This window comes from Triticum aestivum, chromosome 4B, assembly GCF_018294505.1.
Source record: "Triticum aestivum cultivar Chinese Spring chromosome 4B, IWGSC CS RefSeq v2.1, whole genome shotgun sequence".
NCBI classification, from domain to species: domain Eukaryota; kingdom Viridiplantae; phylum Streptophyta; class Magnoliopsida; order Poales; family Poaceae; genus Triticum; species Triticum aestivum.
Window position 1 is genome coordinate 14230403 of NC_057804.1, and position 23473 is coordinate 14253875.

The following is a 23473-nucleotide window of genomic DNA, read 5'->3' on the forward strand; positions in this document are numbered from 1 at the left end:
TGATAGAACGCCATAATGGTAATCATTTGGTTTAACCCATGAATGAACATATGAGTATCTCTCGAGTTGGAACTCAGGAAATACATCGAGAGAATTAAAAGTAGGACGAGAATTTTCAAGTGGGTACGCAAATGTTCGATGCGTGAAACAGAGTGTGAAAGGGGTTCATAGCAACAAGAATAAGTATTGTGTCTGATACCATAATAGATCACTAGGAAGGTAGCCCGTAAATTACATATGAAGTCCAACACGGGGAATAACTTTGACAACAGGGGTGTACAGGAGAGTCAGGTTTGGATCCTGTGGAACTATGGGTTATGGCCCCACCATGGGTTAAAAGTAGAAAGGGCGCTGACATCTTGTACGGTCATGATAGCAAGGCATGTCAGAGGATAGAACTGTCAGTTATGTTGGCAACAATGTTGGTACCAATGGCGAGGGATGAGGAGAAACGTTTTCTTGCTCGTTGAACAAGGCGGACTAATAGGCAAAGTTCTGGTCCATTGGTGGTTACCGGAATGTCATCAAAAATAGTAACAGGGTTATACTTGACAGGGTTGTACACCGAGGTGTTTACATAAGCAGGGAATTATCACTGCTCAGATAAGATGGGTTACAAGAAAGGTTAAACAAAACAATGGAAAGGAAAAAGTGATTATCAAATTTAACCAGAACAATGGAAAGAAAAATGTGTATACACGAGTATTAGGTGTATCTCCTTTTCAAGGACAAGCAGAGATTGATATACACAATAAGACAACAAGTAGATAACCATTTGGGTAAAGGGGCGGCGAAACTCATCATGTTACCCATACTATGGCGTTTGGATAATTGGGCAAGAAAAAATTCATTGTGCTTCAACTGTTCTTCTTGATGATCGGAGTACCACAGACATGCTTCGAGATAGCATTGACATGGTCATTGGGTAAAGATTAGACTTTGGATGAAAAAGGATCCATCAGGAACAACTTATATAATATGTCTTACAATTCCCTCATGGAAGAATGGCTAACCTTGCTAAAAAGGAAACTATAACAATAGATCCTCCGGCCAGGTGTGCTAGGCATGACATCACCTTACCGGGTCATATAAAGACCAACATCATAACTCTTGGAAATATGTTCCAACCACCATATCTGATCGAGATTCAGATCCGATTGGTTTCAGGATTCAGATCCAATTTGCGATGAGGATGGTCAAGTTGTCATCCAGGGCTACATGAGTACACGGGCATCGTCCGTGGCCAGAATCCGTTGGCTGGATGGAGCACGGGTGCTCACGGTGGTGGCACGGAGGGGGGGCGATAGTTATGCGAGGTAGTTGGGTCATGCACCGTGACCACTAGGGCCCAGTAGCAAAGTGCAATTTTTAGTCCTTTTCCATTTTTTAAAACTTTTCAATTTTATATTTGGTCCTCTATTTTGTATTTTGTTTTCAATCCAAATAAATTTTGTTACATAAGAAACTTGTCTCATAAATATTTTGCAATATTGTGGAACTATCCACAAGGTTTTAGATTATTTTTGAAAGGTTTTAATTTCAGTTTGAATTTAAATGGGCCACTAAGTGTTGTTTGCTCAAATAAAAAATAGATAAGGGTCATTTTGAAATTTCAAAGGATGGTGGTTCCAACATGAAAATTGATTAGGGGAATTTATACTAAAATTCGAACATTTTAGTCTTATAGTTTGAAAAATAAACAATTGCCTTGTCCTTTAAATTTGATTTTGAGTTTGTTTTTTTAACAAAGTGTCCATTTAACTTAGCAAATCAGGGTGACATGGCATCATTAGGGGGATATTATTGTAGCATGATTCTCGGGATGTTACAAAAATCATGTTAAAATTTTAGCTTGATCGGAATTACGGATCTTCAGATATTTAAGAAATGATGTTCTGCCGGAAAACAGGAACTCGAAACAAAGAGAAAAACATGTAGATATCCAATCTAGGGAGGCTCCCGCTCCTCGGGGGCCATGGCGGCTAAGAACCAGAGAGGGAATCCTTCTCCCATCTAGGGAGAAGGCCAAGAAAGAAGAAGGGGGGACCTCTCCCCCTCTCTCCTGTGGTGCCGAAGCGCGCCGAGGGGATCATCATGACAGCGATGTACATCAACAACTTCACTGTCGTCATCACCATCACCTTCCCCCATCTATACTCAAGAGTCCACTCTCTCGCAACCTGTTGTACCCCTACTTGAACATGACGTTTTATGCTACATATTATTATTCAATGATGTGTAGCCATCCTATGATGTTTGAGTAGATTCTTTTTGTCCTATGGGTTGATTGATGATCTTGATTGGTTTGAGTTGCATGTTTTATTTTGGTGTTGTTGTATGGTGCCTTTCGTGCGGCACAAGTGTGGCATTCCCGCTATAGGGTGTTGCAATATATTCAAAATTTACTTACTGACTGAGTGCATGGGTGACAAAAACACAAACTCGGGTAAGTAGATTTTTGTCTATGAGATTAAAGAGGACTTTACACTTAAGACTATGGTTGGTTTTACCTTAATGATCTCTAGTAGTTGCGGATGCTTTCTAGATTTTCAGTCATAAGTTTATGTGATCCAAGTACAAAAAGTGTGTTAGCTTATGCCTCTCCCTAATATAAAATTGCAATAATGATTACCGATTTTGTTATCAATTGCCTAGGAGAATTTCGCAAATCCTACCACCACTTTTCCACAAGTTTTTTTCATATTCTCTTTTCTTCTTCTTTACTTTTTGTACTTTTCCTTATACTTAAAATATTGTGCGGGAGGCCACGACCTTTTTTTTGTTCTCTCTTTTTTCTTTATTTTTATATTTTTCTTTATACCTAAAATATTTACTAACCCATTTTCTATATAAATTTTAAAAAAAATGTTGAACAAGTATTTGAAAAATATTGAACTAAAATTTGAAAATGTTGATGAAGTATTAAAAATGTTGAACAAGTATTTGATAAATGTTGAATAAGTATTAAAAAGGTTGAATGGGTATATGAAAAACGTTGACTAAGTATTTGAAAATGTTGAACAAGTATTTGAAAAATATTGAGTAAATATTTAAAACTGTTGAAAGAGTATTTAAAAAATGTTGAACAAGTAAATAAAAAATGTTAAATAAGCATTCGGACAATGTTGAAAGTTTATACAAAAAATGTTGATCACTTAATAAAAAAAAATTTGACATGTACAAAAATGTAAGAGTGAAAGCGAAAACAAACATCAGAAAAAACAAAAAATGGAGAATAAAAAAGAAAACCAAACAAAAAATGAAGAAGAAAAAAACCAAACAAAAAAGAAGGAAAACTAAGAAAACCCTGTCAAAAACCGAAAGGAAAAAATTAAAAAAAACATGAAAACTTATGGAAAAACCAGCTTATTACACTCCTAGTCCTAACCACGTGCGAGACATGGGCGCAGTGGCTAGTAGAGCGAGCCACCGCCCAGCAGACAAGGGATTGATCCCCACTTCTCCCATATCTTCTCTTTTTCATTTAACTGTGCATGAAAAATGGGCCGGCCCAATTACTGCACTCTTCAGCGAGAGTTCCTGCGTTCTCGCGCTTAGTGCGAGAAATAGTCGGCGCGCTAGTACCACACATGCCCAGCATTCCCACCCACCTCTAAGAAAAACATGCCTGGGTTTTCCATGTTTGCTAGCGCCACTCTTGCCCTAGAGTGCCAGTGCGGAAGCAAAGAAAAATTCCAAACTCTGTGCTGTACTAAAATGTAGAAAGCGTGCAGAGCTCGAAACAAAACAAAAGAACACGTAGAAAGTCAATCGCGTGTGTGGAAGTACTCGCCCATGGATACTCCGTATCATTATTTGGTCAAACAAGGACAGCTCCTACACTAGCGGTGTCTTGTGGCTCGTGTGACCATTATTTTCCACGCCAATTGAATGGCATTGAGTATTGGATGGAGATGGATCCAGTACGTGTCGCACGCTTTATCTACACAATTGGGCAATGTAGTCACCTATACATATCTTAGAAATCATATCTACTACAATAACATGCACATGTGTTTATTACGCAAGAGCATTTTATTCATGCACGACTTTATTACACTCGTCCATCGAATACATCCATTTCCGGCTTACATGTGCATACGAATGTATGCATCCAATTGCACTTATTTTGATATATAAGATCGGATAGACATAGACTTATTCTTGTCTGTGTGCTGGAGACCTCTTCCATGGTTGCTCATGGGCAGAAGATGACCTGGTAGTTGGTGCCGCCGGGGCAGGTGAAGATGCTGGTGGCATCGCCCTTAGGGTAGCTGTAGGCGTCGGAGCACTGCCCCTTGAAGAACCTCGAGTAGTTGGTCGGCCCGCAGTTGTTCGCTGCCGACCCGGTGCAGCAGTACCTGTCCTCCTTGAACACCGTGCATGCGTTGTTGCACCCTCCGGCGGCCCGCAGCTCGTTGGGGCACTGCGGCGCGATCACCCGGGGGCACCGCGGCCCGCCCTTGGGGCACCCGGGGGAGCCGGGGACGGGGATGAATGACATGGGCACGTTGAACCCGTCGATCAGGGAGATGTCGAAGAAGTCCTGGCCCATGTACTTGTTGAGCCCGAACTCGGCCAGCGTGTTGGGCGCCTGCCCGTACTGCATGCACTGTAGCTTCCCGCCGCAGTCCCCCGTCTGGCACCGCCCGTTGCCCGCGCCGTCGAAGCTGCACCCCGTGCGCGCCCACACGCGGCCGCTACAAAGGAGACATGTAAAACAAGTAAAACACAGCCAATTACTTGAAAATCTGGGAAAGCAAGCTCATCACGAGTCAAACGATCATATTACACACAGCACAACACATGGGAATATGGCAAGCATACCACTGTCCACAAACTTGACTTTGGCGGAAATTTCAGAGACACAACCATCATATAGAATCCATAGTGGAACATACAAAATATAGCCACAGAGAGATTTTTCTTCTAACCAGCCAATAAGTAATTTAAACTACAATAGGCCCAAGCTCCCTTTTGACCATATTTAAACTGACTACATATTTTCTTTGTATGAGGAACCTTTCTAATTAACATAATGGTAAAACAGAGAAAGAAGTATGATGACAACACATGAAATAGTATAACATACAAAATCCAGAAACAAAATATACAAGATAGAGAATTTTTGCTACCATCAAGTTGGCAACAAAATGTTCCATAATGGCCAAAGTGAGGGACTTCCATTCTTGAAAAACCCAGATGTACTCCCCCCGTCCCATAATATAAGAGCATTGGAGTACTTAATTCCAACCAGTCAGGCCTATAAACCGGAAGCAACCACCGTCACAGAATCAATAACAGCTCAATGGCCGGCACACAGCGAAACCAAAGCTCAAAGGGTAGGTCTCACAGCAAACAAAGGAGGAGGAAGAGACTAGGGACTCACCTGAGTAGTGATAGCCGAGAAGGCGGTCGTGTGAGTCGACGCCGAGGTTACATGGCAAAAACCTGGCTGTCTCGTCGGTGCCGTAAGCAGGGCGGCACACCACCGTCACTAGAGAGCTGCAGGCCGCGCCAACAAGAGCTCAGCTCTGAGTTTGTACTCGGGCCACTACAAAGAAATGCAAAGGAGTAGCTAGTCAGATTACAAATATCAACTCATGGTGGTTATCTTAGAAGTAAAAGTACTTTCTGCTGACAGTGAATTGACTAACAAAAACATGGCTGTTGGAACATTAGAAATAGATGTTTGGGCTTCCAGTAATACGGAGTTCATCCAACTGCTTAGTTATGCAACAAAACATTGTCACGAAAACAGAATAAACATCAGCACCAGGATCAACCTACTCCGAGCAGGGCGACACAAGGCAGGAGGAACATCCTACATTACCCAAAAGTACATAGTAAGCAAACAAAGTAAGCATCTGATTCCGATTTCGCCAGGAAATCATGCTTCAGAACAAGCAAACAACAAACAATGCATTGGGGTAGTGGATGAACAACGTTCTTAGTTCAACTTACTAGCATGACTAATGGCAAAGATAAACTACAGCCAAATAAGCTGATAATTCTCTCAGTGCATCAAGGATAACTCAAAGGGATTTGCAAGAAAACATCAACGACAAATAAACTGATTCTTGCAGCCAGCATGGTCAAAATTGAGCAAACATCAAAATGAGCACAAGCATCACCTCTCCGTTCAGTGGACAAACAGTTCAGTTAATCAGTGATGTCCTTCTTTCAGGACCAAAAAGAAATCAGTGGTGTTGGCCTTGAGCCACTAACTAGCAACAACGCAAGAGGTGATCCTCCCTTATGTTAAAATATATCATCGTCCAATCAAAGCTAGAAACGACCAAGGTTGCGCACGGGTTATTACCTATTTCATTGGCACTTGCTGTTGGTGCAGACCTGCTGTAGCTTGGACCACCCAGTTTGTTCGCGCCTGCCTTTACCATTCCTGGTTCTACCTTTCGCTTCAATCTTCCCACCTCGCTGTGATAAACCAAGGGTGCAGGGACGCTGCCACTCACAGACAAACACACATAATTAGTAGTAGAATCTCAATCGAAAAAAGAAAAGGAAAAACCAAGTCCTCTTTAATTAGCAATATAATTGAAAGACACCAATGTAATGTTACTATCAAAACAAATATTTCAATATAATTGTGCAAGTTTTAAGATTTGAAAGGTCGTACTTAATTTCATAGCAAAACAATCTACAATTTCTGCCACCAAATCATACAACCAAGACATGTATCTCTCTCATTAGGATACATATAAGTTACATGCATATCATCTCGAATGAGACAGATAGGCAAGATGATGCTACAGCCCACCAAAAGACTTAGCAAATGATGGTACATGATGGGCATAACATATCACTCGATATAACCATGCATGACATTTAGTTAGCCCTGATCAGTAACATATGGAACCAACAACAACATGTAATTTCTTGACAAATTCGCTAGTGAAGCACCAGTGCAGCCTGAAAAGACTCACTGGTCAGTAAGCTGCATCAGGGAATCAAATCGAATCAAACAACATCCAAATCGAATCAAAACATATGCAGTACCAGAAGATCCTAAATAGCACAAGGACTAATTTCTACAGCAATAGCATCACAAACACAAGATTGTTTTTTTTTTCGAAATGGAGGCAAAGATTGCCTCATCTATTAATTAAGCAGAAGAGAATTGCCCAATTAATTACGGAAAACCGGGCAAAAACCGGAACAACAAGGCCAAGCCCACTCCCATAGACTGAAACACATAGGGCAAAGCCCACCCTAATCGATGACAAGTCGACTTGCGGCCAGACAACGCAGCTCCAAACACAAGATTGTGGTGGCTGGAAGACCACCACCACAGCACAAAACCGTAAATCATTGACCCATTGGCCAAGGCACAGGGGATACTTACATGCAAGAGACCCATGTCTATAAAAACCCATGCGCAGTTGGAAAAATAAGAGCTTGACGCTACATGATTAATCCTGCTAGATTAAGTATACTCAGACTGAAACCATTGCCCAATCTGGAACTGGGAGTTTGTAATCAACAAAAACTACTCAAATTGTTCATAGGCTGAGAAACTCATGTTCAACTTGATTCTTAAAGTTCAGAAGTTTTTAACTAGATAAAATTGAGGAAACAAAACAACACATGGCTCTCAAGAATGAACGAGCAGGCAGTGTTGTCCCAAAAAGCGACATCAATGATCATGAACCAAATTGAAGCAAAACACTGACAGGCAAGGTTGCAGCTTTGTTCCTTTATGTTCATGTCCAAATTCATCCCCTTGACGAAAAAAAACACTCCTTTTATTGTAATAAGCTACCAGTATTTATCTTGCATATAGTTCCTGTACTGGTTGAACCAAGTTTACAGTGCTCTGATTTGAATCCAAATATTTATCTGGCATATATGCTACCAAAACAAAATAACATCCAAACAGAACTACAACCAAACCCAACTTACGAAAACAAGTAAACTTTTCCTGCTGGCAGCTTACAAAGTATCAGCACAGACCTCATGTAGAGGCAAAAGGAGAAAAAATATTACTTGTAGTAAAGTAAATAATCAGCTTGCATTTGTATCAATGTTCACACAGTTCTGATTCAAATCCAAATATTTATCTAGCATATATGGTACCAAGACACTAACATCCAAAAACAACTTAAACCGAACCTAACTTGTTGAAATAAGTGAACTTTTATGCTGGTGTAGTTTACAAAGTACCAGGAACCGACATCATGGAGGGGAAAAAAGGAGAAACATTTTCATAACGGTAAAATGGCCGTCAAGTTAGAACGATTTTTAGCAAAATAATTTACAATTTCTGACACCAAATCGTTCAACATAGTGGCATGTATCTCTCTCATTAGGACAGACAAGCTACACGCCTATCATCTCAAATGAGACAGGCAAGATTATGCTACAGCCCACTAAAAGATATGACAAATGATGGTACATCATGGGCATAGCAAATCACTAATCATGCATGACATTTACTTAGCCTGGATTAATTCCCACCAACCACAAGATAATTGTGGTGGCTGGAAGAACACCACTATACACAGCATGACAACTACAATCCCCCACCGCTCGATGGACGCGTCATCTAAGGGCAGAGAGAGAGAACGGGTGCTCACCGCAACCCATGTAGCCGCCGTCTTGGGCTCCAAGTTGGTCACCGCCTACTCGCCACTGCAGTCGAGTGGGTATGGCCTTGTCGTAAGCCCTGACCATATATTCAATCACACGACAGAGGACAGGAAACCATCATCAGACAGAAATAAAATCATCCATGGCACAAAAACAGAATGAGCATGCATATATCGATAAACCAAATCAACTAGAGCACACGTCAATGAGGTTTTGCAACTAATTAACATTAGCATGTATGACTCACTTCAATTTCCTTTTAATGGACAGAATATTCAAGTTGAAGCCGAATTCAAGATGCAAGCGTCTATCTCTGAAACCAAAAAAAATGCTCTGTTTTTTCCCTATCTTTCCATCTAGCACATTTAAATTATATTACTACTAGTTCGAGCAAGTACAGAGGCCAAGCATCCATCCATCCATCCCTGAGCTTGAGCGGCAAAGAGAAAAGGAAAGCCCAAACCAACAATTGCCTAGCTAAACCAACCCAATCCAAAACCAAATGTGAACTTGATAGGAGAAATTACAGGGCTTGCAAGCAAGGGAGGGAGGAATGGTCATCATCTTCTTACCACTGCCGTTCAACTCAATGTTGTAGTCACCGATGTGGTGGTGCAGGGGTGCGAGCTCGCCGGAGATGGCCATCAAGTCAGGTCCCTCCCTGGGTGCGCACAGGAGAAAGATTCATCAATCACCAAGTAATAATAAGGTAACAAGAGAATGATGATCAAACCAAGAACCAGCTAATCAATATGATGCAACTATACTGCTACAAGAGGAGCATTGTTTCAACGGTATAGGACGAGAACAAAGTATTCAATTTTCATGGACTGGATAAATAATGCACATGCTTTTAAATTCAGTTCAAGCATCAAATCAATGCAAACAATATGAGCATGCTGTTCTAAAATATCCGCAAATATTAAGCCTGTTGCGCTTTAACGAGTAAAACTAGTACAGGTTTGAGCTATCAAGAAACAGTTCAATCCTATCCTATATATAGCCAATTCTATGACATTACAATCCTACAGCAAGTATAGCTCAAATTATTTTGTCAAATATAATGGCATTTAAATCTAGCTCCTCTACTAATGGAAGCAATTTCAAACCCAACTCATAGCTGAATTTTAAGTCTGAAAGCTGCAAAAAGACTAGAAGGATGGAGAAAAAACATATGCAGCCATGGCAGCAAGGCCATGACCACCACATCCATTGCTAGCTATACAACCTGGCAATGAGCGAACTGAAACAGAGGCGGAGAGAGACAAGTCACCTTGGTTGATGGTGGTGATGTTAACCTTCAACCCCCGCAGCAGCAGATTCTTTCTTGGCTGACCATCTTCACTCAATTAGTAAGGCCAATAGACAGCACTAGTATACATACTAGTCCATCTGCTACAGGTAAAAAAGAATGGTTGGTTGTAAGTAACTTGCATGCTACAGTATATTTGACAGTAAACTTCAAGCAACCGTCGATGCTGGAAAAAATGCAAATACTCTAGATGAGGGAATTAGAAGTGCAAATCACAAGTCGCACATCACTCATATGTGCTCCTACTACTTCAACTGTCAAAACTTGAAAATGCTATTAACACACAAATATGAAGCAATCGTCATTGACAAGTAACAAATTAAGCACGCTCAGGTTTCTTTGTTCCTGAGAAAACTGCTCCTAAGAGAGAAGAACATGCACTGACCGCACCTAAAAGAGGTATAAATGAACAGGCATACATGTACTGCTTGCTACATGAGCGTCATTCCTATATTTTGCTTCATGCTTTCAATCACAGCACAACACAAATAGGAAAACAAAATAAAAACAGGGAAACCACTATACAACCAACATCAATTCTTATAACCAATTGCCATTTCACAGTAAAGTGATAATAGTCCAGAACTGAATAAAATGGATGTCATTTTGTGTAAAGTCCAGGAATACCGTCAATATATCATCCCGCGTAGCAACTAGAAGAATTGGCTAGTACGAGAGAGAAACTCATTTACAGCAGGGAAGCAAGGTAATGACAGAGGATCGACCTTGTGCAGGTCGTCGTCATGGTCGAGATTGTTGGACTCGACGGTGTCGTCCTCGTCAGCTTGGGCATGGGGTCCCGGTCGTCGATGGAGTGTGCCTGCTGCTGCTCCAAATCAAACAAACAAAATAGTTTAGTGCACCAAGAAGGTTGGCTGTATGTAACTTGCGAGTTAACTTGAAGCAATTGTCATTGCAGGAAACAAAAGCAAATAATCTAGGTGAGGTAATTAACAACGCAGATCACAATAGCCACATCTATCACATGTACTCCTACTGCTTCACTTGTCAAGACTTCAGATTATTATTTTCACACACAGGCATATGCCTTCCATTGACAGGTAATAAATTAAGAAAATGGAGGCTTCTTTGTTCCTCTTAAGATTTAAGAACACAAGACAAGACAAAGATATGCTATAACTACACTGAGCACAAGCCACATTGGTTACTAGTATACTACTACCATGAGGAAGAAAAGTCTGACACTATCTCTAAAAGGCACACCACATTTTGTATTTTTGAATTACTTATACTTGGTAGAAAAAAGCATGGACTCAAACTAGAGCATCTGATGTACAAATGAACCTCATTATTTTTATTATGAAACCCACACTACTACAAGATCAAAAACAGTACTCCCTCTGATCCATATTAATTGACTTTGTACTACATCAACGTCAATTAATATGGACCCGAGGGAGTAGCATAATATTGATCACACAGCTACTGCACCAGTGACAAACCGCTTAGTTCTGCGACGAAAATAACTGAAGTAGCATGGCATTAATGCACCAGATTTCAGAATTCAACATAGACCACTGCTTATAATAACTCAACATAGATAAAAAAAACTAACGCACCAGGTTCCGGTGATAACTCAACTCTTCTGAACACTCTACTTTATGAACATATTTGAAGACTTTGGAAAGATTCACAAAGCAAACAAACTATATGTATGGCTGTACCTAGCTAGTTAACTAGTTCAACACCCATCCTCCTCGACAGGCTTGGTGATCACACAAACTTGCATACAAAACAAGTTAAGGCAGCAAAACAACAACATGTCCATCAATCAGGCCCTGGCCGCAAACAACCCACACAACCTGAACATCACATTCAGTGGGCAAACCAAAACGACAAAGCTCATATGTGGAAAATTTAGCTTATAACCTAAGCACGACGACCTACATAGCAAGGCCATGGCACAACGGTAACTGAGTCGTTTTACTAGGTAAGAGAAACCATTAGCTAGCAGTTAGCACATGATTTACCAAGAGGCATCAAAGCCAAACCCAAAACATATGCAACCATGGCAGCATGGCGGCGAATGAACTGGAACTAACAGAGGGGGAGTGAGACAGGCCACCTTGGTTGATAGTGATGAAGTTGACCTTGAACCCCCACGTAGCAACAGCTTCTCCTTGGCCGGCCCTCTTCACACAAGCAGTAAAACAATGGCCAGCACTAGTATACATACTAGCTTAGTCCATCTGCTACAGGGAAAAGAACAAAGAATAGTTGGCTGTAGGTAACTTGCAAGTTACAGTATTTTTTTTGTAGTAAACTTGAAGCATTCGTCTTCGCCGGAAAAAATGCAAATCTCATGTGACCCTACTACTTCACTTCTCAAAACTTGAGACTGATATTAACATACACATATGAAGCAATGGTCATTGAAAGTGACAAATTAAGCAAGCTCAGGCTTCATTGTTCCTGAGAAAACTGCTCCAAAGAGAGAAGAACATGCACTGATAAGTGACCTAATAAATGAACAGGCATACATGTACTGCTTCCTATAGGAGAATCATTTCTACACTTTGTTTTATGTTTTCGCACAGCACAACACGGAAAACAAAGAAAAATGAATCCAAACAAGTAAACCACTACACAGCCAACTTACCAACATCAGTTCTTATAAACAATTGACATTTAATTCAAAGTGATACTAGTACAGAACTGGATAAAATGGATGTCATTTTTGTACAAAGTCCACGAATGTCATCGATATATCATCCCTTGTAGCAACAAGAAAATTCTCCTAGTACTCATTTTAGAGTAGGGAAACAAGCTAATGACAGATGAGGAAAAATCCCATGATGATCTGACACAATGAAAGTTTAAAAACAAGAAAGGACATATAATGGCTTCCCTTGCCCAGTTTCTTAAGCCTACATACATTTAGCACTAAATTACTTTCCAAAAGCGTACAGCAGAAGACACATATTTCTAATCTGGACACAACAGTTAATAGATATCATCTTTTCTATGACACAAGAGCAACATCTTCAAATTAATTATTCCTTTTGCTAATTAGACTCCAGCACACAAGCACAACAACCACAAACAGAAATACAAATAGAATATTAAACTTATTTAAGAGAGCCATTTGACTCCTCATGGGTGTCCTGGTTCACCAAGTATGTAATTACCTTGGAAATAGTCTACGCATAATTGCACAGCTCCATAGGTTGTCTAGATGCAAGTGAAACAGTCAAGTTTTGAGTGCCAACAAACACAGTTGGCTGCAATTGTTCTGCAGCATGCAAGTCACGAGTCAGAAAATGAACAAGGTCGGAGGAAACATCATCTCTCCCAAATATAATTGCTCAATCAGTCACTAGTTTGGTTTAGACACAACTAGTGAACCAACTATAACTAGAACTGAAACTTATAATGATATACTCCCTCCGTAAAGAAATATAAGAGCGTTTAGATCAGTAGTGATCTAAACGCTCTTATATTTCTTCACAGAGGGAGTATATGACAACCATGTACCAAATCTGCACAAGATCAATGTAGTTGTCTACCATGTAATTTGTTGGACTAAAAGAACAAGTACTCAAACCAGCCCCAATATTTGTTTTAGCAATGAGACAATCAAACATTCTCCCCACACCATATACAGTACGTAACAAAGCACCGTTTATCTTCTAAAACTAGACACTCAAGAGATGGCAAGCACTATAGCAACATCATTGTACGCAACCAACAGCAGCAACTCAATGAAGCTCGCTACATCATTGCACAAGATTATTTGTAGGTTCGATAGTTGACTGGACACTGTTCTTCGATTGAGCTGATACAAAACTGTGGTGGACCGCCTAGGACCACGTCTACCAAATCATGTGGTACTACTATTGCTAAACATAGCACGCGTAGTTGAAAGACAAAAACTAAAGATACCAAATATATTTATCAATGTGCACAAACTAATTGGCATACTGCTCCATGGGCACAAACAAGTCCAAACTAATATCATTATTTATTTTCAGAATAAGATGCAAAAATATCAGCCTCTACTTTCAATCAAGATAAAAAAAATATCAACCTCTAGCAAGACATGGTTGATCATCTTGCTGCTGAGAGCCACAAGTAGGGATTCACGATAGTTGCAATCATGACCCTGCTTGAGACTAACATTAACACACACATATGAAGCAGTGGTCATTTAAAGTAACAAATTATGCAAGCTCAGGTTTCTTTGTTCCTGAGTAAACCTAAGAGAGAAGAACATGCACTGTTAAATCACCTAAAAGATGGCTAATAAAAGAACAGGCATACATGTACTGCTAGCTAGAGGAGCATCATTCCTGCATTTTGATTCATGTTTTCACACAGCACAACACATAAAACAAGAAAACTGAATCCAAACAAAGAAACCACTACACACAACATCAGTTCTTGTAACCAACTGATATTTCACATCAAAGTGATAATAGTCCAGAACAGGAATGCCATTGATATATCATCCCCTATAGCAACAAGAAAATTCTGCTAGTACCTATTTAGAATAGGGAAGCAAGCTAATGACAAATCTGGGAATATCTAGTGATGTCCGACACAATGACAGCAAGAAAGGACATATAATTAATGGCTTCCCTTTCTCTGTTTCTTAAGCCTACATACATTTAGCATTGTGAATACTTTCCGAAAGTGCACAACACAAGACACATATTTCTAATCTGGACACAACAGTTAATATAAATCATCTTTTCTATGACACAACAGCAACATCTTAAAGTTAATTATTCATGTAGCTAATTAGACTAGCACACAAGCACAACAACCATAAACTGAAATACAAATAGCATATTAAACTAATTTAAGAGAGACATTCGACTCCTCATGGGTGTCCTGGTTCACCAAGTATATACCTGCACCACAATCATGAAACAAATCAGTACCAAAAATCCAAATCATCAAGTTTGCTTATTACTCACATAAGAAATAGTAAACGCATCATGCACGCAATCAAACCATGAAATTCTATCCTATCCGTCCACAAGCATGGTCTACTGTGCTGACTAGTGAATAAGACAACGATTGACAAGTCTAACACTATGGTAAATTGATGATTTGGTTAACTGAACCAGCCATATCATTGCCAACTCTAAGTGTCTTGCGCTTTAACAAGTAAAACTAGAAAAGGCCGTTTGAGCTATCAAGAAACAGTTCGATCCTATGTATAGCAGCCACTTGTGTGGCATTTAAGTCCTACAGTAAAGACAATGGGAAACCTAGCTCAGCTCAAATGATTTATCAAATATAATGTCCTCTATTACTAGAAGCAAATTTGAACCCACCTCATGCCTGACTTTTAAGTTTGTAACATAAGCACGACGACCTACATAGAAAGGTCATGCCCACTACACAAACCGAGTCGTTCTACTAGGTAACAACAACCATTAGCTAGCAGTTAGCACATGATTTACAAAAAGCCATCAAAGCCAAACCCAAAACTTATGCAGCCATGGCAGCCAACCGACGAGCGAACCAAAACCAACAAAGGGGGGAAGAGAGACAGGTCACCTTGGTTGATGGTGCTGATGTTGACCTTGAACCCCCATGCAACAACTTCTCCTTTGCCGGCCCTCTTCACACAAGCAGTAAGACAATAGCCAGCACTAGTATACTGCAGGGAAAAGAAAAGAGAATGGTTGGCTGTAGGTAACTTGCAAGTTACAGCATATTTAATAGTAAACTTGAAGCAATCATCGTCGCCGGAAAAAAATCCAAATCACTATCGACACATCTATCAAGTGCAATCCTACTACTTCACTTGTCAAAACTTGAGACTAATATTAACACACACACATATGAAACAATGGTCATTGACAAGTAACAAAATAAGCAAGCTCGGGTTTCTTTGTTCCTGAGAAAACTGCTCCTAAGAGAGAAGAACATGCACTCTTAAATAACCTAAAGGAGGTACAACAACATTTCTAGACGGTGTACAGTAGCTAAAAAAAGAACAGGCATACATACATGCTACAGGAGCATGATTCCTGCATTTGCTTCATGTTTTCACACAGCAAAACACATAAAACAAGAAAACAGAATCCAAACAGGGAAAACCATTACACAACCAGCATCAGTTCTTGTAACCAATTGATAGTCCAGAACTCTGTTTTCGAGACGTTCGACTAGTCGCGACTAGTCGACGACTAGTCGATGAGTCGCTGCTCCAGGTTCGAGTCGAACTCTCGACTCGACTCCTGGCATGAGTCGAGCGACTCGAGCGACTAGTCTCGACTAGTCACGACTAGTCGCTCTTTCTGGGTCGAGCGACTCACTTAAATTGAGCCCAACTGTTATATGGGCCGGCCCATCTCCCCTGGAAACCTAGATCGATCATCCCCCACCCCCTCCCTCCGATCGAACCCTCTCCAGCCGCCACCCCTGGTTGCCCCTGCTGCTGTTCTGCTCCTCCCCTCTGTTCTGCTCCTCCCCTCCTCCCCTGCTACTGTGCTCCTCCCCTCCCCTGGTTGCTGTTCCTGCTGTTGTGCTCCTCCCCTCCTCCCCTGGTTGATGTGGCTGCTGGTGTGCCCCTCCCCTTGTTGCTGCTGCTGCTGTTGAGCACTTGTGCTCCTCCCCTGGCTGCTGCTTAACTCACGTCGACTCGTTGCCATGTCGACTCATCGACCATGAGTCTAGACTAGTCTAGACTAGTCTAGAGTCGGCCCCCCTGAGCGACCCGTCGACTCATCGACTCGAAAACATTGGTCCAGAACCAGATAAAATGGATGCCATTTTTGTGCGAAGTCCAGGAATGCCATCGATATATCATCCCCTATAGCAACAAGAATATTCTGCTAGTACCCATTTAGAGTAGGGAAGCAAGCTAATGACAGATGTGGGAATATCCAGTGATGATCCAACACAATGACAGTTTGAGAAACAAGAAATAACATATAATGGCTTCTCTTTCTCAGTTTCTTAAGCCTACATACATTTAGCATTGTGTTACTTTCCAAAAGCACACAGCACAAGACACAAATTTCTAATCTGGACACAACAGTTAATAGAAATCATCTTTTCAATGACTCAAGAGCAACATCATAAAGTTGATTTTTCCTGTAGCTAATTAGACTAGCACACAAGCACAACAACCACAAACTGAAATACAGATAGCATATTAAACGTATTGAAGAGAGGCATTCGACTCCTCATGGGTGTCCTGGTTCAGCAAGTGTATACCTGCACCATAATGATGAAGCAAATCAGTACCAAAAACCTGAATCATCCATCATGTCACACTTGACAAGACGTCATGTAACTTGTCTAGACAAGTATGTAATTACCTTGGAAATAGTCTAAGCAGAATTGCACGGCTCCATAGGTCGTCTAGATGCAAGTGGAACGGTCAAGTTTTGAGTGGCAACAAACACTGTTGGCTGCAATTATTCTCCAGCATCCAAGTCACGAGTCAGAAAATGAACAAGGTCGGAGGAAACATCATCTCTCACAAATATAATTGCTCAATCATTCACTAGTTTGATTTGGTCACAACTAGTGAACCTGCCATAACTGGAACTGAAACTTTTAATGCTGTATATGCCAACCATATACCAAATCTGCACAAGATCAATGTAGTTGGCTACCATGTAATTCGTTGGACTGAAGGAACAAATACTGAAATAAAAACATTAAACACAGCATGCACGCAATCACACCATGAAAGCCTATCCTATCCTTCCACAAGCGTGGTATACTGTATTGACTAGTGAATAAGACAACGATTGAGAAGTCTAATACTACGGTAAATTGCTGATTTGGTTAACTGAACCAGCCATATTATTGCCAACTCTATTAAAATCTGGAATACCAAGACATACAGTTTTTCCCTGTTCAGTCAATACATGCAGTAGCAGCATTGTCCAATCCTCGCCAAGTTGCTGATTGGACTGGTGTACGAGCTAGCTTGCTAGGATAGGATAGGAGGAAAGAAAGAAAGAAAGTTCCTCCTCTAGTCTCCTCTCTGAACCGAAGAAAGGAAGTTTCGGTTTTCTTGTTTTAGTTTACATGTACGCGATGTGCAGTGAGAAAATTGGACGAGAGAGATGGAGAAAGAGCAAAAAGATACCTTCCATGGCGTCAGCCAGCACTAGGGGTCGGAGCTGCTGGAGAGCGGTGGGATAATCGTGATAACAGGAGGACTAAACGTCGTTCCTACAGAGCCAATAAAACATGATAGTGGGTGCTGAGTCCATCGCACAGAAGATCATATTGACACTGCATAATCCAATGACTAGCTAGCAGCAGATGTGGTACCTGCAAGAAGCCATTGAGGATCGAATCTTATGCAAAGTTTTGGTTCCAATGCACATAATTTCCTGTTTGAATCTGCGACAATTGTGCCCCTTTTTTCTCACAAGATACAACTGACAGTGCTATTTTGGCACTTTATGCATTCTACTCACTGATATGAATCTGTTTTGCTGTGTAGCACCATAATCAGGGTATATGAACTGAGATACTATATGTTACATATATAGGCAAGTGAGCACTGCTGGTAGCAGCAGCATATTTTGGTACCGCTAGTATGAAGCAGTAGTACCTTCTCTTGGACTGCAGCAACAGTTGCAACCATGTGATATTTATACAGCATGCCATTGTCTAAACAATGAAACTGAATAGCTGCAACTACTTCCTGTATGAAACAATGAAATAAATGAGCTTGGTTTTGTGCACTTTCTTAAAATGTTCAGGTTGATGTGCTTTAAATTTTAAAATTCTGGTAGATGAAACAACAGAGTTTGACTTAGTTGCACAAATATTAAACACTAGATTTTTAACTCCGCTTGTCTTAGGCTGTGTACAATGCAAGATGCTTAGAGAGGTGCTTGTAAAAACAAACCTGTTTAAGCTTAAGCAATAAGCATCGGTGCTTGTTTCTAAAGCAGAGGTGTCTGATTAAGAATTTGTGCTACACAAATAAGCACTGGTGCTTAAGGAAAAAAACAGTTTGTTTTCACAAGCACCACTCTAAGAACCTCGCATCTTATATGGCCTTAGGAGTAACAGTAAAAGTTTGAAGCCTAGATGGGCACTCTTCCATGTCCAAGCTTTTTAAATAATCTTCATAGTTAAGGGCAAGACAGCAGGTCTAGTATAGGAAGGGCGAATAAGAGTGAGTAATATTCCTAGTTTCAGTGTCATTAATCTAGAGATCTTTTATGCAAGCATGGAGAGGAAGTGTCTGGCATGATGAGATTGTCATATATAGACTGCCAGTTTGCACACCAAGGACCACTCCAAATACTAGCATTGCCATTACGGATTTGAATAGAGCAGATTTAGGGGTATTACCATTGCATATGCAGAAGGAAGTGTCTGGGAAATAGTTAGCCTTCATATGCAGAAGGAAGTGTCTGGGAAATAGTTAGCCTTCAACTTTTTTATTGTTGTGGTGTCTTGTTTGAAGACAATTCTCCATGCTGCTGCAGTTAAAAGAAAGAGATTAACAGCCATGTGATCCCTAACACCAAGGCCTCCAACTTGGGATTAAATATCTATGAGATGATTATAGACAGTAAGAAAAAACAGAAGCCATCAAAGACAAGAACACTTGATTGTTTACTTCTAGTTTATTTCTTTTGCTTGGTTCTGTGCATTTCTTTAGGTGTTTAGGTTGAAGATATGTTCCAAATTTTAATTCTGGTAGATGAAACAACACATTTTAATTTACTTGCACAGATATGCTTCACGAGTATTTGGTGCTACATCAACTCGCCAATCTGAAGCAAACATTTATGAGATACAGGAAGGAAAATCAGAAGTATCAAATACTTGGCACTTGTTAGTTTAGTTTAGTTTTATTTTGCTTAGTTCTGTGCATTTCTTAACTGTTTATGTTGATGTGCTTTATAAAATTCTAGTAGATGAAGCACCAGATATGAACTTAGTTGCACAAATATTAAAGACCAGATTTGAACTTAACTTGTCTTAGACCATGTACAATGCAAGATGTTAGAGAGGTGGTTGTAAAAATAAACCTGTTTTCAATTAAGCACTGGTGCTTGTTTCTGTAGCAGAGGTGCCTAATTAAGCATCTGTGCTGTACAAACAAGCGCTGGTGCTTAAGAAAAAACATTTTGTTTTCAGAAGAACCTCTCTAAGCACCTTCCATTTTATATGGCCGTGCGAGTCTAAAAGTAAAAGTTTGAAGCCTGGGTGGGCACTCTCTGCCCAAGCTTCTTAAATAATCTTCATAATTATGGGGAAGACAGCATGTCTAATATAGGAAATGTGGATAATAGTGGGTTGTATAAAGATTTCATGAGCACTTTTATTAGGAAAAAAACGCAACTACTAGTGTACTTCCAGATTACTGACCGTCCTGATTGCAATAACTCATAGGAGTTGAGAGAATTCCATTACAGAAACTAGGAGAAAACAAAGTGTTAATAAGATTAATATTCCAAGTTTCAGTGTCATGAATCTAGATATCTTTTATGCAAGGAAGTGTCAATGGGATTGCCATATATAGATTGACAGTTTGCAAACCAAGGACCACTAGAAATACTAGAATTGCCATTGAATATTTGAATAGAGCAGCATTAGACAAATTATCCTTGATTTTAAGAATTGAAGGCCAGAAAACAGATTTAGGGATATTACCATTGCATCTCCAGAAGGAAGTGTCAGGGAAATAGTTGGCCTTCAAATTTTTTACTGCTGTTGTATCTTGTTGGGGGACAATTCTCCATGCTCTGCTGCAGTTAAAAGAGAGAGATTAACAGCCGTATGGTCCTAACACCAAGGCCTCCATCTTGGGAGTAAATAATATCTGGGCGATGATTACAAGAAGAAAAATCAGAAGCCATCAAAGACAGGACAAGACTTAACTTAATTGTTTAATTATAGTTCCATTTCTTTTGCTTAGCGCCGCCCGATCGCATTTCCCCTGAGTTAAAAGAAGAGAGCGCACGGAGATGAGCGTCCTCTGCTGCGTCGGCGCAACAGCAGCCACCCCACCCTGGCGGCGTCTGCGCTCCTTGGCGGGATAAACACATGGAGCAGAGCAGTGGTAGCAGCGGCAAGGACGGGTCGGAGCTGCAGGAGACCACAAGCTTTGCACTTTGACCTTGGAACAAAACAAATGGAATGGCACGGTTAAGAGAGGATGACAAGCATTCACCACCGTAGACAAATCCATCACTTGCAATGAATCAAACAGAAGCGTTGCATCAAGCCCGTGCTTTATTCAACAGAAGAGAATGACGCAAGTGTCCAGCCTGGCATGACCCTAGCGATTTACCTACTGTTTCCTAACCGACGACGCCGAATACAGAGGACAAGAACAGAGTCTGGCTGTTTCTAATGTGTGCAGACCCACGCGTGCGTGCACCTGCGTGCGTACGGGAGGAAGAAGTCGGGAATTAAATCTCGACCTTGATAGAAATGAAATGTAAGATACATTAATTCCTTGATAGGAATGTGTGATTACTTCTGTGAAGAGGAGAAGCTCCAGAGCACAACTGATACGATCTCTCTCCTGGTGCCCTCCGAACCACCCTCCACTGCACAAGCAAGATATAAGATATTAAAGATTTCACAAATACTCAAATATGGAATTTTGGATAAAGTCTAAAGCTATTGTAACTTCTCAAGCAGGATTGTTCCATGAGATTCAGTTAGAGGAATACACCATACATGCCCAGAGAAATAAGTTATCAGAAAGTTTGACAGTATTATCACTAGCTATGTCAACAATATATGGTGCAGAAGGCTTACATATTTCTATTTTAGCGCCACAAATATTCACGGTCGCCGTGGGTCGCCATGGCTGGCTAGGGTTTCCAGCGCGAGGAGGGAGGGGCGCTGCTGGAGTGGATACGCGGCCATGGAGAGAAGGCGAGCGGAGGGGTCGCCGGGGTTGCGGGCGGCGGCTGGGGTTGGGTGACGATGGGAGCAGAGGTGGAGGTCGAAAACAGAGACAAGTTTGTGGCGTCGGGATGTTTTCGTTTTTGTTTCACGAATTGAATGAAAATTATGGTTGGGTGCTCCTGCCGCGCCGATCCGTCTCTGGAAAACAAATTAATGTGGACTGCCACGGATCGCCCCCTCGCCTCGTCGATCTCATCCGTTTATCCGTTTTCTTCCTTTCAGATCCGACGGCGGATACCCTATGTGACGCGGATCACGCTTTTTTCTTCCTGTGATTTTCTTCATGCATGCATATATTATTATAAATCTATAAACAGAATCTATTAAACGAGTTCGGTGTAGAAATATAGCATGAACGAATGAACCAAACTAAAACAAATGTTGATGAGAAAGATTTCTTTTAACCACGAGCACTATTTTCTTTTCTGCCATGTGGGGGCCGCTCATCAATGGGTTCCCGTTTTCCTCACCTCCACCGAAAATGCTAGTCGTGCATCGACTCGGCAAATGCCACGACGACGGCGGTCGGGGCCCTCCTCCATCGTGCTATCGTGGCGGGCTGATTCGCGGCACGACGCTGACTTGAAGTGGTTGGCCTACCTATTCTATCGTCCCGGGTCCTTGAAATTGAGTGCAATAGCTTGGACGCGGATGATACATGTAACCACAAGATGCTTGATGCTGAGTTGTCCATGCACGGGCTAGCATGGTCCATGGAATGGAATGGAATGCAATGTGGAGATCGAACGGGTGCTATACAAGAGTGATTTGCCGATGGTGTATCTCGTCTCGAACCACTCTCTCTCTCTCTCTCTCTCTTTCTCTTTGTGTTGCATTGTCGATGACGCTCGGAAAGATTGAAACCTTTTTTTTAGGGTCTTCTATAGTAAGTACAGTAAGTGGCATTCAATCGATCAAACGGACGGAAGGATGGCACGCGCGCGACAAGGGTGGGTCCGTAGGAGCGGAGCTTGGATGCGACGAGGATGTGACCACAAGATAGATGCTTGGTGTTGATCTGTCCATGCACGGGCCGGCATGGTCCATGGAATGGAATGTGGAGATCGACCGGTGGTGTCATCCGTCCGCTCGGCAGCAACCTAGGGCAAGTAGTGATTGGTGCCCGCAAAACTGGATAACCCGACCGATCGATCGTTGAAGGCGTACACCGGAGAGCCGGCGGGTGTCATCGTGATCGTTGAAGTCCATCATCACGGTACGAGCTGAGCGGGTGGCGCGACGGGAAGCACGTCCTTAGTTGACGTTGTACTCCCCCGTGCGTGCCCCATGCACACACACGCACGCGACGAGGGTGGGTTCAGAGGGCGGGCGTGAGACGCGGGCGACGTGCATGCATGAAAAAAGAAGTCTTTTTTGTTAGCATGCATGGTAATGTGGTGTGTGTAGCACGTGAAGCTAGCTAGCTAGTAGCAACCTAGGGCAAGTAGTGGGTCGTATGGTTTTGTCGAGGGGTAATTTCTTTGTTTGCAACGGAAGCGATTGGATTGGATTGATTCCCTTTCCAAATCCATAAACAAGAACCACTTGACATGAGTGGTGAGCTAACTCAAAAACGATGAAAAAAAATCCATAAACAAGAGGGAGGAAAGAAAAAACATTTCACGTAGTATAAAAATGTTTTGAACCATTAAAAAATATACA

The 23473-nt window shown here is 41.3% G+C and overlaps 1 protein-coding gene and 1 long non-coding RNA gene across 3 annotated transcripts; both read right to left on the minus strand.

The window, feature by feature from the left end:
- Positions 1-4008: 4008 nt before the first annotated feature.
- On the minus strand, positions 4009-4769 carry LOC123089877 (zeamatin-like). Its single transcript, XM_044511434.1, has 2 exons — positions 4744-4769; positions 4009-4700 (listed from the first exon to the last, which is right to left on the minus strand). Exons 1-2 carry the CDS (start codon positions 4767-4769, stop codon positions 4199-4201), a joined length of 528 nt encoding a protein of 175 aa, XP_044367369.1. The 3' UTR covers positions 4009-4198.
- Positions 4770-5672: 903 nt separating this feature from the next.
- Positions 5673-21919, minus strand: LOC123090595 (uncharacterized). Of its 2 annotated transcripts, XR_006442476.1 has the most exons (16): positions 21659-21919; positions 21372-21444; positions 21183-21272; positions 20543-21008; positions 19232-19362; positions 18480-18572; positions 18194-18360; positions 18006-18091; positions 13072-13175; positions 12009-12132; positions 10648-10748; positions 9884-10002; positions 9183-9271; positions 8598-8686; positions 6323-6465; positions 5673-5824 (listed from the first exon to the last, which is right to left on the minus strand). It is a non-coding gene; the product is annotated as an uncharacterized lncRNA (long non-coding RNA). The 2 variants fall into 2 exon arrangements; XR_006442475.1 differs by lacking the exons at positions 5673-5824; positions 6323-6465 and adding an exon at positions 6915-6933.
- Positions 21920-23473: the final 1554 nt, after the last annotated feature.

Bases quoted from the DNA above. Each gene is read 5' to 3' on its own strand.
- LOC123089877 (XM_044511434.1), bottom strand. From the start codon at position 4,769: ATGAGCTTGCTTTCCCAGATTTTCAA. The intron at 4,701-4,743 runs GTAATTGGCTGT...TCTCCTTTGTAG, and splicing joins TTGCTTTCCCAGATTTTCAA to CGGCCGCGTGTGGGCGCGCA.